The 15,959-nt window shown below is 44.9% G+C and overlaps 3 protein-coding genes across 5 annotated transcripts in view; 1 reads left to right on the forward strand and 2 right to left on the reverse strand.

Annotated features, from left to right (window-relative positions):
* The window catches only part of LOC134213214 (protein O-mannosyl-transferase TMTC2-like), a 759,458-nt gene that overhangs the window by 27,782 nt on the left and 715,717 nt on the right, over nt 1–15,959 (forward strand). The window lies entirely within an intron of this gene.
* On the reverse strand, nt 1,877–6,127 carry LOC134210216 (uncharacterized). The gene is made up of 2 exons (XM_062686262.1): nt 3,709–6,127; nt 1,877–3,510 (listed from the first exon to the last, which is right to left on the reverse strand). Exons 1-2 carry the CDS (start codon nt 6,125–6,127, stop codon nt 1,877–1,879), a joined length of 4,053 nt encoding a protein of 1,350 aa, XP_062542246.1.
* LOC134210217 (uncharacterized) lies at nt 6,201–6,908 on the reverse strand. The gene has a single exon (XM_062686263.1). It carries the CDS (start codon nt 6,906–6,908, stop codon nt 6,201–6,203), a length of 708 nt encoding a protein of 235 aa, XP_062542247.1.

Below are 15,959 nucleotides of genomic sequence, written 5' to 3' on the forward strand. Positions count from 1 at the left end.
TAAGTGGTGATTCACTTACTATTCACTTCTGTCTCGCTTGACCATATGCCGGCCGCCTTGGAATCTGTATGATTTCAATTCTTCCTGCTCTAGCACCTACATGTTTTCAAATTCAGTAAGTTAACATTGGGCTTTCAATTTTCTATCTTACATACTACACAATCCTATTGCTACTGCTGCTGATTATTGTACATATTTAGAATGATAGATCATAATAACAAGGTGAAAATGGGTTGCGAAACCACTACTTGTGATTGCACCTGATGATGTTGAACGGGATATACTGCTGCGAGTGTATATTGGTAAACTGGACGATGACGATGAGAACGGCAACGATCAACGGGCTAGCTGCATTCGATCGTTCTTCCAATCATTAGGTGCTCGGTGGATTTCTCGATGGTGTTGTTTACATTGTACCTCGGTGGAAATAGTGATGTAGTTTCGTGCAGAAATTTATGAAAAATCGGAACAACTTACCTGGCAGACAAGTTTCTGTGCCTGATTTAGTTCCGTGGTAATAAGCTGTCTGCCAGGGGTTAGATTATTCGTTGCTTGACGATGATGTTATTGTTGAACACACTCTGCTAGGCCTTTATGGATGATACCTTCGACGATTTCATAGACTAAATTCTGCTTCTTTTTGATAGGCGTGGACTGTGATGATTTGGTAATACGGTCAAATGCTAAACGATGCGATGAAAATGCTGACTTATGACGACTAGACTTGACTGCTGGGATGCTGCTGTGTCCAAATTCTTCAGATAACTATTCAGACGAAAATGCTTGTTTTGGTTTCTGTGACTGGCTTCAACTGCGATAACCTCCAACGTTTCCGGACCTTATGTGGAAACTGAGACGGAATATACCAGGCTTCGACGTGCCGTACCTTGGCGGATTCAGACTTCGACTTGGATGACTTGGGAGGATCTTTGCAATCCATGCCGTATTGTTGGTGGTCTCTGAATAAAATGAGAGGGTGCTTTTTTATTCTATAATGCTGTAAAAGAAAATGACTTGCCTGGGTGGAGGCCCTAAGGCCTCCGTTGGACGCCCGAGCGGCGCCGACGGTTCCTCTCTCGCTGAAATTGGTAATTTTCATTCGTCCTCGTGCTCGACTAAGTTGAAATTCTATAACTACGGTGACTCTTATGAAGGATGCGATGATGAACTTAAGATGCTTAGACTATCCGGACAGGTGGCCAAACCGGCGGAAAATACAGCATGAATCCAAGGAGGTAAAATTGCGCACTTCTGCCTCTGTTTGCTTCCTTCGAATCGTACCTCGAAAAACCAAATGTGATTGGATTTTTAGTCGCAGCGCAAAGCCAAATACTACCAATAGTTCTAGCAGACTTGCTAGACCGACTAGACGAAACTGTATGCACATGCAACTACCACCAACGACACGACACAGTACCTCAGGTTTTGGAGAATATTGGACGAAAAACAACTCATTTGGATTGAGTGTCGCAGTATTGGCCATACCAAAATTCAAGGGGCATGTCTGAAGAAAATGAGATGGTCACTTTTTGAAATTTTAACGAATACATAACTTACTGAGTATGCGGAGGCCTTTCAGCCCCCGCCGTTGGAGGAGTCCTAGTTCTCCCCTTCGGATGATGAAATTGTTTCTCTGATGGGCAGCACGCAGATCTTAGAGATCGCTCTTTGGTAACTGCCGTCTTTGGTTCGAACGGTTACAACTCTAATGTTTCCGTCAGAACTTGGGTGAATCGCTGTCACCCGTGTAAGTTGCCATTCTAACGGTGACAAGTTTTCCTCTTTAAGACAACCGTGGTGTCTACTGCAATGTTCTTTTTCTGTAGTGTCCATTTCGTTTGATTGTGGGGATTGGACAAGTACTCCTTTGACCACTTTATCCACAATTGTTGGGTGAAATCTCGCACCCAAGCCGAAAGTCTGGTACACCACCAAGATCAGGTTCTGGTATGGCCACCAGTGGCCTCTGAATCAAGAAATGCCCTGGCGTGAGGGCTTCGAAATCGTCTGGATCGTTACTGATTGGAGTCAGTGGCCTAGAATTCAGGATTGCTTCTGTCTGGGTCAGAACCGTTTGCATCTTGTCGTACTCCAGGGCACGTGTGCCAATAGTCCGCTTGAAGAGAATTTTGAAAGACTTTACCGCTGATTCCCACAGCCCTCCAAAGTTCGGAGATCGCGCTGGAATGAACCGAAACTCGATTCGTTCTTCTGCTGCTTGACGTAATACTGCATCGGAGAATTGCTGACTAGCGAACAGCTGGGCAAGCTCATCCAGCTTTCGCCTGGCGCCAACGAAGTTTGTCGCGTTATCACACATTATGAGCGACGGCTTGCCACGACGTGCCGAAAATCGGTGCAATGTCGCAAGGAAGGCCTGTGTCGTCAAATCTGCAGCTAGTTCCAAATGTACTGCCTTGGTAACTAGGCACACATACACTGCCACGAAGCACTTGATTGGTCGTGCTCGACGTTGTGGATATAATACGTAGAATGGACCACAGTAGTCGACTCCGACCTTCTGAAAAGGGGAACATGGCCGCACTCGTTCCGGAGGTAAATCTGCCATCAGTTGATCCTGAATTTTAGGCTTCGCACGGAAGCATTGCACACACCCATGGATCACTTGCCTTGCGAGATTCCTGACGCTTGTGGGCCAGAACTGTTCCCGAACTGTTGATACAATTTGTTGTTGACCAGCGTGGAAGTATTTGCGATGATAGTACTCGACGACTATTCTTGTGAAGGGATGTCGGTGGTCGAGAATAAACGGATGCATCCGACTGTCTGGAATTACTGCATTCTTCAACCGGCCGCCAACACACAATATCCCTCCAACAAGTTGCGGGTTTAGTCCAGCTATTCTCGACGAGTCTTGTACCTGCTCATACTTAGCGATGTCCCCAAACTCCTGAGCAAAACTTTCTCGCTGGGATTGCTTTACCAGTCCTTTCAGGGCTTCGTTGTACTCCTGAGAAGTGATGTAGCCAACTTTCTTGTCTAACCGATTTTCTGGTGAAGAATTCCATTTGAATCGACGGATATAGGCTGTCAACCGCACCAGGTCTGCTAGCGACGAACGAAGGCCAAAAATCTCACTTGGTGAAACGGCTGGAAGAACAGCGACGACAGCCTTTTCTTCCAAATTCACTTTGTCGATGGTGCTCTCGTCGATCTGCTTGGAATCAGGCCAGAATTGCCGATCCAACATCAGCCAACTCGGTCCGTGGAACCAGCGCGCTTCGTACTGCAGTTGTGTCGGGGACATGCCACGGGAAATAATATCTGCAGGATTGTCTTCTCCAGCAACGTGGTTCCATTCACCATCCTTCGTAACATGCTGAATTTCGGAGACGCGATTCGCCACAAACTGCTTCCATCTTGAGGGCGACGATGACAACCAGCAAACGACAATGGTTGAATCGGTCCAGAAGTAACGCCTGGCGACAATGTGGATGTTTTTGGCGACCTTTTCATACAGGTGTACCAGTAGTAGTGCCGACGACAGCTCTAGACGGGGAATGAACAGCGACTTCTTGTTTTTCTCCTAATTCTCGAGCGGCGCCACTCGAGATTTGAAGGTCAGCAGATGCACGTGTACGCTTCCGCCTACCGCTACAGTGCGGATGTATATGCAAGCTCCATAAGCCTTAACTGAAGCGTCGCAGAAGCCGTGGATCTCAACAAACTTGTTGGTGCAACTAGTACCTATCCATCGTGGGACAGCGATTTCGCCTAGACCTACCAAATTCCGCCGGTATTCACGCCACTGCTCTTGTAATGGTGTGTTCAAAGGATCGTCCCACTCGCAGTCGTATTTCCAGAGCTCCTGCAGGAAAATCTTTGCTTGAACGATGACCGGGCCTACTAGACCCAGCGGGTCGAACAGTCGGGACGCATCCAACAGGGCACTTCTCTTGGTAATTTCTGCAGACTCGTCCCATTCTGGCGAACTAAACCGAAAGCAGTCGGTGTTGGGCTCCCAGGTCAAACCAAGAGTTTTCACAGCAGAGGTCGATGAATCCAATTCCAAAATCGAACGCTCGTCCCTCAATTCCTCCGGCACCGCTGACAGCAATTCTTTGCTGTTAGAGTTCCACTTTCGCAGAGAGAATCCAGCAGATTGTAGCAATCCTATCATCTGGCCGATGAGCTCTTTCCCTTCTTCGATATTATCTACACCAGACAGCATATCATCCACGTAGAAATCCTTCCTGAGGAGCTTGGCAGCTCTGGGGTATGCACCTTGTCCTTCGTCTGACAGGCGCTGCAGACACTTTGTGGCTAAGTAAGGAGCTGATGCCGTACCGTACGTAACCGTGACAAGAGCGAATGTTCGAATTGGTTCCGCTGCACTATTTCTCCATACGATCTTCTGCAGCTGCTGATCGGCAGGATTCAACAGTATCATACGATACATTTTGGCAACGTCTCCTACGAGAGCGAATCGGTGTGTTCGAAAGCGGAGTGCAATGTCTACTATCATGTCCTGAACAACGGGTCCCACCATCAAAGCATCGTTCAGGGAAATGCCGCTAGATGTCCGACACGACGCATCGAAAACTACTCGTAACTTTGTCGTAGTGCTGTCCGGCTTCAAAACAGCATGATGAGGCAAGTAATATGACGACGCACTCATTTCTTCCTCGGAAAGCTCTCGCATGTGACCCATGGCCAAATATTCGCCCATGAACTCCGTGTAATATGCCTTCAACTCCGGATTCATTGCGAACCTCCGTTCCATCCCCATGAAACGCTTGACTGCTGTTGATCTTGACTCGCCTAATTGCTGGATTATTCCTTCTTTCTTCGGCAATGTAACCACGTATCTTCCTTCTTCGTTTCTGAACGTTGTTCTGTCGAAGAATTCCTCGCAGGCCGACTCTTCGACCGAAAGTGTACTAGCTGAATGACAAGCTTCCACTTCCCAGAACCTTGACAGCTGATCCTGTACCTCCGCCGTTGAGCACACGTGCACCACTGAGTATGAAGCACTAACAGGACCTTCAGGAACACGACCAGAAATAATCCATCCTAATACAGTGTCTTGCATTGTCGGACCATCATCCGTAACCTTCCGTCTTTCCTCCTTTAGCAGCTCCATGTAATATTCAGCTCCGATGATAAGGTCGATCGGTCCTGTTTCGAAGAATCTGGGATCCGCAAGAAGCGTCGAATCTGGGATATTCCACGTTGCAACAGAGAAGCTTGCCATAGGCAGTGACACGGTGAGCTCCGGCAGCACGTGGAACTGCATCTCTTCGACGAACGATGAAATATTTAACGATCTAGGACTCACTACGGCGGTAACCAGCCTGGTGGAAGCAATTTGAGACGATCCAATGCCTTGAATCGCCAAATAGACTGGCATTTCATCTAGCCTTAGTTTGCTAGCGAAACTTGAAGTCATTAGACAGTGCTGCGAGCACGAATCCAGCAACGCTCGGGCAAGCACGGATTTGCCGTAGCGGTCTTTAACGCTGACCAATGCGGTGGATAAAATTATGTTTTGCGTCGGTGTTATGGGGAAGGCTACATGTGTTTGGCTTGTGGTGGCGTGTTCTGTGGCTGGCTGTGTGTGTGAGTCTTGTGTAATGCCAGTGTTAGCGGTCCGAGTCTGTTGGTTCGGTGGTGTAAATCGCTGTTGTGGCTGTCTGTGTTGTTGGTTGACTGTCAGAGGTCTTGACTGCGTGGGTGGATCGGAGGATCTAGACTGTTCAGTGTGCAGCAGTGTGTGATGCTTCTGACGACACTGACGACACGTTCCCTTCTCGCACGTTCTGGCAAAATGACCCGGATATAAACAATTTCGACAGAGTTTGTTCCTGTTGGCGGCCTCAATTCTGTCCGACACGCTCATACGCTGGAATCTGACGCACTGGAACACGGAATGGCGCGGCTCGTTGCAAAACCAGCATTTCGCCACCGATTTAACTGTTGTGTGGCAAATTGCCGGACGTGTTGATCGTTGCTGGTTGGAGCTAATGGGATTGACCGGCACCACAGACTGCAATACAGAACAATGGCTTTTGAGGAAGTCCATCAAGTCTGTGTACTTCGTCACTTCCTTGCTGTTGTGGTGGGTTTCCCACTGCCCTAAAGTCGCCAAGTCCAATCTGGTACCCATCCTGTAAGCCAGAATGGTGCTCCAATCCAACCTCTCTCCGATCCTCTCGAGCATCTGCAGGTTCTTCTCGAAGTCACCTATTACTTGGTTGCATGAATTCCCCATAGCTACCCTTCTTAAGACTCTCCACCGCAAAGAGAGCATCGAGATGCGCCTTGACAATTAGCTTCTTGTTTTCGTAGCGACTCTCGAGCGATTTCCATGCTACCGCATAGTTGGCCACAGACAAGTCAATGGAACTCACTTCCTGCAGAGCGTCACCAGCCAAAGAAGACCGAAAATAGGTAAAACAATCAACATCCGAAAGCAGGAGATTATCGTGGATGAGGCTTCGGAAACTGTCTCGGTATGGCACCCAGTCGTGAATCTTCCCACTAAACGATGGCAGCTTTATCTCCGGGAGTTTCACCTTTGCAAACTGGGATGCCGGCTGCTGACTTGTAGAACCCGCTGATGCATTTGAGCCTACCGTTTTGAAGGCTAGCAGGTCTGCCTTCAGGGAATAAAAGCTATCTTCAAACTCCTGCCTCACTTTGTCGTTAGCCACCGTCAGCGCTTCTTCTTCTTGGATATCGCCCTTCTCGACTGCGTCTTCTAAAAGAAGCTCAATCTGCATACGGATTTCGACGAACTGCCCATATACATTCTCTAATGCCTCCAGACGTACACAGACCTGTCGCGCATCTCTGCATGCTTGATAACTTGCGACGAACTGCTGAATTCCTTCAAGCGATTTCCGGAGCTGATGCTCCTTTTTACTCAGCGTTCTGAGATCTGGCATTTTCCACTTCACTGGCACTTGAAACAATGCTTGGGAAACACTGTTCTCATATTAAATGCACTTCACTGCACTGACGAAGCCAAGTTCACGACACTGCACTTTCTTGTCTCACTTCGCACAACAATCGACTCGACTAACCACCCAACGCGACCACGGAATGACAGAACTGGCCACCCTAGTTGACAGCAGCAGAGGGAATCAACCTTGTAACCAACGAAATCGTTCCAAAAGAATATGGACTCACATGCAATTAATCAATTTATTTGCCATTCAGCCACAGACTATAATGTGCAATACATGCAATTCGCCACCAAATCATGCACTCTACTCCCTTTTCTCCGCTCTTGTTCCATAAATCCGATCCTGCTCCAGATCGTATATCAGCAACTTTTCGCAATGTCCGTCCTCAACTTCAATGCTCCAGATCAGCTCCACACAAGACCGCACTCTGGCGCGTTTATCAGTTGACGATGGCGTTTTTCGTGTCGAAAAATGGTGAACACCGTTGTTGTCGTTTTGTTATTCACCGTCACCGCTATACAATTTTCACCGCTTTGTGATCATCACTTTTTGTCCATTAGTCCGTGAATTGTTCGTGACTATCCACTTTTATTGTCCACTTTTACGAAATGTCCGAAAACCTTCACCGGGAATTCACAATCCGGATCAAAGGACCAAATGTTCGCGCGCCACTTTAAGACGGTTTTCGGACACTTAAAGAAAGTCGCGACGTTTGAGAAAACACTGCCTTTATTACGCGAACAGAAAAAAACTTAGCTTTATTTTCACTACTAAGTATGAACGAGTGTATCTTCTCGCGACGGTGGTTTATTCTGAACTGACTTATGCCTAATTCTATATACAAAAATCAGCTGTGGAACGATCGAGAGGTGATCGTTGCACCTACTACCACACTATCATTTGTAAAAACGACCAGCAAAACACTGGAAGTGAAACAGGCCAAGAGTTTTTGGCAAATGAAAAAGGATAGCTAGTGGTAACGATAGTGTATAGAACATAAGTGGTGATTCACTTACTATTCACTTCTGTCTCGCTTGACCAGATATCAAAAAGAAACAAAATGGAGAGAGGATAAAACACTGAGTCTATACTGGGAATGGCGTAACTTCTCAATTTAGCAACGGGAATCAAATCAGAGTCAAATATAAAAAGGAGGAAACACTGATGGAAGTCCCGTCGTCCGTAATCTCAACGATTATTTTGAACTCAACTGATTACGAATTTCATATCCAATGGAGCATGCAGCGTATATACCTTTATATTCGATATCTCACACTAGCGCCTTCTGTTCACATTGTCGTTTTAAACAAAATTTTGTATAACATGCACGTGAGGTGGTGGTAAAGTAGCTGAGCGATAGATTTTAAAGGAAATTGTGCAAGTTCTTACGTCAGTTTGTCTGTGGTAGAGCTAATTATTGAATATATTTTCTTCCTAATAATATTTAAAATATTTTAAACTAACATGAACCAGAAATAAATTTATATAATCAGAGTTCATACTTTTCGTTTTGATTAGATGAAATCAAGCTATTCCCAGGTAAATCTTTTCTTGGTTTGTGGTGCAAAATATATTTCATCATTCACTCTTTTGCATAGAACGAACCTGGATGAGAAACGATAATTATGTCTTCTTGATAATATTGTATCTTTCATTTAATCACTTTTTAAGCTTCACTTATTTTTTCCAGAACCTTCTCGCGAACAGTTGTTAACTTGACCAAGGATGTGACGGCTTAATTGTTACTGCCTTCAATCAATTGCTTCTACAGGGAGTGCTATCAAAATAATTAATCCTTCATATATGTTGCGTCCAAATTTGATGACTTCTCATCTATTTCTTCCATAATTTGTCATAAAAGTTGATAAGCACTAGCAGAGAAAAAAGTTATTTAATTAATTAAGGGGAGTTTTACAGTGAACGTGGTAAAACTGTTGATTATTTATGCTCCAAATCATCTTGACACCATTCATTAAATCAGCAACACGGCAAAATTAGCAACAAGCTGTCTGTTGATGCAAATATCAGTGTTCGTGGGTTAATTATTGTCGGGTTCAAACTTTCTTTGCGAGATAATCGTGCAGTACTATAACCAAGTTTTCTGAAAGTTTCTTTATTGGAACACAATTTATTATTCTTCTTATGGACTGACTATAATCACGCCTTTAACTTGAACTTAACTGCCGGCACGAGGATTTCTGACTAAGTGACTAACTGACTTTATTGCTTGGACTGTGAGTCGCGAGGACTATAAGGACGGACTAAGGCCTATTATCTCTCTGCTTTGCCGGTTTTATAGGCTTCATACTTACATCTATTTTTAGCTGAACACATATTAAGGTAGCTTACAACAATGAAGCACTACTTCGAAATAATTCACAAGAAAACATATGCAAATTTGACTACAATAGTACAATACTAAAATTTGACTACTACAATGACAATTTCTATGGGACAGCTACCAATCTGCTACAGTACTACTTCTCTATTCCATCACTAATATAGCTGAAACACTGCCGCCGATCGAAGTAATCGGTTGTCATTATTCAACCAATCAACAAGTGGTGGGATTAGGATAAAAAAAATCGGCACGATGTTTAATGATTATTGTTATATCATATCCTAGACTGCAACGGGGTTTGAACCTAAAACATTCGTTGTAATGTGCTCTCTTTATCCACACCAAAAAGTAGTTATCACTAATCAAACCTTTTTTCCCGCAAAACGATTTCTTTACGAAAATCTACGTTAGGGAGCATCTTCTGATCGTGAGATTGAATGAGAAATACGTTTTTTGTGATATTAGTATGTCATATGGCGATATGACAAATCTCAAAATCGCCAATTGCAAAAAAAATCCAAATATGTATTGAAGACACATTAGGACTTCCTTGGGTATCCTACGGGCTCATACGGCATTTATGGTTGGTTAATGACTCAGAAACAGTTCCTTGAGAGCCTTTTCAAAGTTCTTCAGGCGATGCAGAAGCCCTTTCGACTGGAAGGCAGTTCATATGCTCTATACCAAAGGCCTCCGTTTGCCAGCTTGAATACGTTCAAAGCAAATTTGTCTATTTCTCCAAATCCCGTCGTGCCCTTCTGCATACCATGATTGTGTTTTCCACTTAATTGTTCCTTCCAGTTAATGAGTTCTTCACTCTATGATCTGCTACTTCATATCTCGTTTCTTTATTATGAGGACAGGAAGCCCTTCCATCGTCGAATCCTTTTCAACGTCGCTAAGGTATACGGCGGTATAAGGTCCGTCGTTATAATACATTCTCCGCTTAGCTTTCAGTTCATTGTCCAGTTATGAGATTTTGCACCCTGTAGTGACAAAATACATACTACTTTCAACATCTTTTGTTCCCAACTCGCCTACTCGTATTACCTTATGGTCAATAGAGCTCGTTTACTCTACATCTATGGTCATTGGTCAGATGACGGAGTTGCAGTACGTCAGGTCACTGAATTATTTACATCTTGTCCCACGGAACGTCGATGCTCCATCATTTGGTAAGACTAAGCTTAGCCAATTCAAGGGTCCAGGGTCAAACTTCTTGTATTGGTGGTTCAGCTTTTTCAACTAATCCATTGAAATTCCCATCTACAACTACTGGTCGCTAGTCGTGGCGACAAAATGTCATACTGTTTCACTGGATACTGTTTCAATATTACCCTTGCGGGAATGTAGAAGCTGTAGAAAATACACTCCGTTCACTTTTGCAATGACAAAACCGTCTTCTCTGGTAAAGACAGTTACTTGCACAAAATACTAGCTGCGCATCTACAGGTTGGACGAGTCTGTGTTCTAAGAAGTGTTTGTTTTCCGGTCTTTTGCACCCAAAAAACACTCATGCCATGACTAGGATGCTTTGTGAACGCTTACCGGGCACACGGCCCATCAAACCATAATCTTATCCTCTTCAGGCAAATCTCTAATTTTGACCACTAATGCCCTAAAAGTTGCCGGGTCGTCGGTGTCCTTAACGAGATCGTCGTATCTCCAGATCATAAAGGTCACGTTGCTACCTGCCATTATTATGTCATCCAGACCTTGACACACTCACTTCACATCTTTACACCTATACACCATCCATCTGGATGGTAAACTGGTTGATTACAAACCATCCTGACCATTTGCCGACGCTTAAATCCAGCCCAGATTCTTTTGTCTCCAGCCGAAAATGTGTCACCTAGGGTCCGATTGCCGTCTGAACTTCAAGAGAAGTGTTAAACATAAGAACCTGCAGCAGTGCGCCCGCTCTCGATGGCCATCGTTTGGCACCGCACCGCTTCCCCGTCCCTATCATTGCCCGCGCGCCACTTGAGAAAGCGTTGAATTAAAATTAATTAATTTTCAATTTTGGATCCTCGCCACCTCCGCCGTCAGGTCCTTCGCCCATCATCCACTTAAGAGTTCAGACTACGAATTCGCCACGGTCCGGTTCCGCTTAGCTGGCGCTAGTTGTTTCTCACTTGCAAAATGAACACGGGGAATGTTTCTTCGCTAATGAGAAGCAACGGGTCTCGGGCGGAGGGGAAAAGGCGCGCGCAAACTATAAATCTTTCCCTCGACTCGCTTGCCGGCCTGACCCGTGACATGCTCCATCTGCTATGGGTATAGAAATCTGGTGTCGCCAGCTCGTATAAAACTGGCAGCGAGCGCAACACGAAAAGCGAAACAGTGAACCATTTCCGGAAAGTTTCTATTGAAGGCAAATTGCTTTCACTTTAATTAAGGATCCTGCAGCCGGAAGTATTTCACTGCAGATTTGTTGGACTATTCATCTGAGCGAATAAAATGCCACGCAGTAACCTTTTTCCGTATGAACTGTATCTACATCAAACGGAAAAAAGGCGTTTCTTGTCAAAGAAATTCTTTCTAAGATCTACGATTCGACTTCCTCTGGACCGGTTTCCACGTCACCGATCAGTTTTATTTCCGTAGAAACCAATTCCGTTAAAAGTTCTCAATACAGCCAATTTCATTTCTGTCATTTCGCAGACGGTTGCTAATACACTTACCACTCGGAATGCTAGAAATTTCAGACTGCCGCGCGCGATGCCGAATTTAAATGTACAAGCAACTTTGGCCAATGAACTACCCCACCGCCACCGCCACCGGCGACCGCGGCCTTATGCCACCGGCAAGAAACCTCTCCGTCACTGACTGCGACCTGCTTGCTACGGGGCTCCATGACGACACAGCAGCCGAGCCGTTCGTTCACAGCCGGAGGCGAATTTATGCGACTTGGAATATCACTTTCAAACGATTTCAATTGAACGAAATTGTTCTATTTCAACTTTTGTCGTTGGCTTGGGTTCGTTTCCCTCCCTGTGTCGTATGAAAATTACCTCGCAATCTATACAAAATGGGTGGTGGAGCGGCTGGTTGGGAGTTACATCGAAGGGCGACGACGACGACGACGAAGGGAATCCAATTTCTTTTCGCGGAACAATTTTGCCTAGTTTCTGCGCTGCCGGTCTAGTGTCTAGCTGTGTGTGTCATGCACTCCCGGGGTGTGCGTCTTCGATCGGCTCGATTGCCGCCGCGGGTTGTCGTCGGTTACAATCCAACCGACAGACGCAATCAGATGGCTACCAGCAATCTCCTCATCATCTCATCCCCTCTTAGTCGGAAAATGTGGGATCGTCGCTGCAATAAAAAAAAATCTAAAAAGAACTTTGATAGAAGGGATTGCTTTCATGCACAATGGCAACTTAAAGCGCCCAATAGTTACAGCTTTGGGGTAACAATTCTTTTTTTTTTGGTATGTAGGGTAAAATGCCCAATAGTGGACCCCCTAGTAGCGAAATTCCTATAATGGACACTCTCGTGTTTATTTTTTATAGAATTGTAAAAAATCATCTATTTTTACTTTCCATAGCATTTTCCATGCATGTAATCAAATCATAGAACTGTAAGGTAGGTTCTCCCGATGGAATTTTATAGCAAAATGTTTACATTATGCGGTAATAATGCAAAAATGGCTGGAGGGTCCATTATTGGTTGGGGGTCCACTATTGGGCACTTTACCCTATTACACAATGGAAGTTGAATGCATGCAGATTGCAGGCGTAGAGTGTAAGTTGCTTGTTTGTCGATAGGATTATATTTTCGGTAGACGATAACCCGTTGAGGTTTGAGCATGTCCCAGATTCTTTGCCAGATTGAATGGCGTTATGGTAAATAGCCATTAAAAAGTACTTAACGTTCGATACTTCTTTCAGTCTGAGAAAGGAGGACATATCAATACTTCTAAGCTTTTATACAACTGTGTTCTCAGCTACACATATCTATGGTTACTACGTATTTTTTAGTAGTTTCAGCTTAAGGACAATCCTCACGGAATCCAAATTTAAAAGCAACGCGCAAATGTCATTATCATTATTGCAGCTTTGCTGCATCGCAGCATGCGTGAAATAATAAAAATGATAGCTGAGCGTTGCTTCCGTATTGAGTGGTGTGCCCTTGAAAACGCGAGTACTTTTAAATTTGGATTTCATGAAGGTTGTCCTTAACTGAGGGGCCGTACATCATTTACGTAAAGGATTATCTGGGAGTTTCAATCCCCTTCTTCATGAAATATTTTTTCCAAGGAAATCAACTTTTATGGGAAGTCGAGTCAAGTACGAGACACTGAAGACGACCACACAGTTGTGGTCGAAATACGTATCTGAAAAGATATCGAAAATTAAATAGTGGAATTAAATGGAGAGTACTTAATTCGTCTTAGACGGTTCAACTTTTATGTATATGTAGCGCAAGCGAGCCATTTCTTACCGCGACATCACCGATTCTTTCCAGTTTGGGAATCAAAGGGAGTTGAACTACAATTTGATTACGTGCTGATATTTCTGGTAGTAGGGGAACTGTTCCGTTTCCTACCTTAATGAATCATCTCATCGCAAAACAAAATAATTTTCTTATCAAATAATTAAAGCATCAATTTCTTCGCTTAGATTTGCTAACATGCGAGCACACTGCCGAGGAAAAATACAAAAATGCTTAAAAATATGAGTGAGTGTTTTTTATCGTGTTTTCCGCTTCAGTAACAGTATTTTGGCCATAGTTTCTGATCCCATTGTCCAATCTTGTCAACATCTAATAGCAGACAATTCCCCGTCAAATCTAACTTGCTGCGAGTAATTCGTCCAATGCAAGGTTTTAAAAAGTGTGTTTACAAAATTGTGTTCACATACACACATACATACATACATACATACATACATACATACACACACACACACATACATACACTCATCGATAGCGCAGCTGAGAGGAGGACATACAAGTGCGCCAGTGACTCGCCAAAAATGCGTCGGGAGAGCGTAAACCAGGGTAGCATGCCTATGAAAGTCTCAAGCGATGGTGAAGGGCGTAACAAAAGTGCAAGAATGAGGAAGCGCTGCTGATATAAACAGAGCACTGCCGACATGCTCAAGGAGATGCACAGAGCTGAGAAGCTGGCAAACCTCGGTTAAAAGGTTTTCAGCATAAAAAGAGCAGGCGAGATGATCTTCGTCCTAGATAAGGGCTAAAAGGCGGGCGATACCTCATATGAAGCGCTAGCCCAGGAAGTCCTAGGTGAGAGTGTAGATGTGATGGCTCTACACGACGAGGCGACCCTGCGATGTAAACAGCAAGAAGGGGTTAAGACAGCGAAAGAGATAACCTCAGCAATCAAAAACCAATGCAATGAGGACCGCAGGGTATGCAAAGTGTCACAAAGTGTCACCAAAGTGAAGCTACCGGCCACCGACGTCAACAAGGTCATCAAAGTTAGGAAGCTGAAAGATGGCTGGCCAGTATGTCCAGTCCAGTCGTCCTATATCAACCATCAGTAGTCAACAATAGCTTTTGCTGTCTCGAAGCGGGACAAAAACCGTGGGCGTGCAACGGGCAGGACAGGAGAAGCCTACGTAGGTCGTGTGGCGAAGATGATGAACACAAGAGCGGAGGGTACAGTTATGGCTAAGACAAATAGAATGCAGTACTGCAGCTACTATGTCCCACAAGGTTGGCCGATAGAACAATTAAGTCAGATGGTCGATCGGCTGACAACAGACCTGGTGAATCGCAATCCAGTAGACATTACAAGAGACTTCAATGCACGAGGCCAAACGCAGCAGTGTGCTGCTGGAGGCCTTGGCCAAGCTGGACGTTTTGCAGGACTACGACGGTCCCCGGGATACCTCCTAGTTAAACGGAGTAATAGACGTACATAACATTCTATGGTCCGAGCTTAGCCGATTATTTGCAGTGGCGGATGGACGATGGTTAGAGAGCAACCATTTGGCTATATGGTACAGCATAAGCAGCGTGGCAGGGATAGGAAGCCGGAAAGCTACTTTTAGAACCCAATCGTGGAAGGATGTCCACTTCGAAAAAACACGGGAATTTCAGGCAACATGTATACTGGTGGAGAGTTCAAATTACAGACCTTCGATCAACCTGCCTCAGGGCTAGGAGTAGACTGCAAAGGGCATGTTCGGCAGAAATGAGGGAGGAAAGTCCCTCGAATCGAGTATTGTACCTGGCCCGGACGGGATCTCGAACATGGCGTTAAAAGCAGCCATATTAATTAATGCATTAACATGTTCACGTCAACCATTCATAGTTGTTTGGACTAGCGGACATTCCGTTACCGAAACCTCGAAAGCCACCAGGAAACCCTTCAGCGTACGGACCAATCTGTCTGTTAGATACTGCGTGGAAGCTGTAAAACGCCGGACATGCAGGTAGTGGCAGGATTATCAAGCGAGCAAATCGGCTTTTGGATAGAAGGGACTACTATGGGCGCCATTAAATCAGAAATCATGAACTAGTTGCGTTGACTGAGATTACTGGTAGGGCTGTATAAGATTTTTGGAAGCTACTTCCAGAATCGAGTACTAATCTACTAGACAGAGGGCTAGCGCCCGCATCACAGCTGGTGTCCCGCAGGGTTCAATTCTGGGTCAATTGCTGTAGTGTGCTGAGGTTGTAGCTCCCGCATTAATCAAGTGAGTTTCGCCGACGACCTA

This window comes from Armigeres subalbatus, chromosome 2, assembly GCF_024139115.2.
Source record: "Armigeres subalbatus isolate Guangzhou_Male chromosome 2, GZ_Asu_2, whole genome shotgun sequence".
Classification (NCBI taxonomy): Eukaryota; Metazoa; Arthropoda; class Insecta; order Diptera; family Culicidae; genus Armigeres; species Armigeres subalbatus.

Bases quoted from the DNA above. Each gene is read 5' to 3' on its own strand.
- LOC134210216 (XM_062686262.1), bottom strand. From the start codon at position 6,127: ATGGGTACCAGATTGGACTTGGCGACTTTAGGGCAGTGGGAAACCCAC. The intron at 3,511-3,708 runs GTACTAGTTGCA...TTCCCCGTCTAG, and splicing joins CGCTGTCCCACGATGGATAG to AGCTGTCGTCGGCACTACTA.
- LOC134210217 (XM_062686263.1), bottom strand. From the start codon at position 6,908: ATGCCAGATCTCAGAACGCTGAGTAAAAAGGAGCATCAGCTCCGGAAA.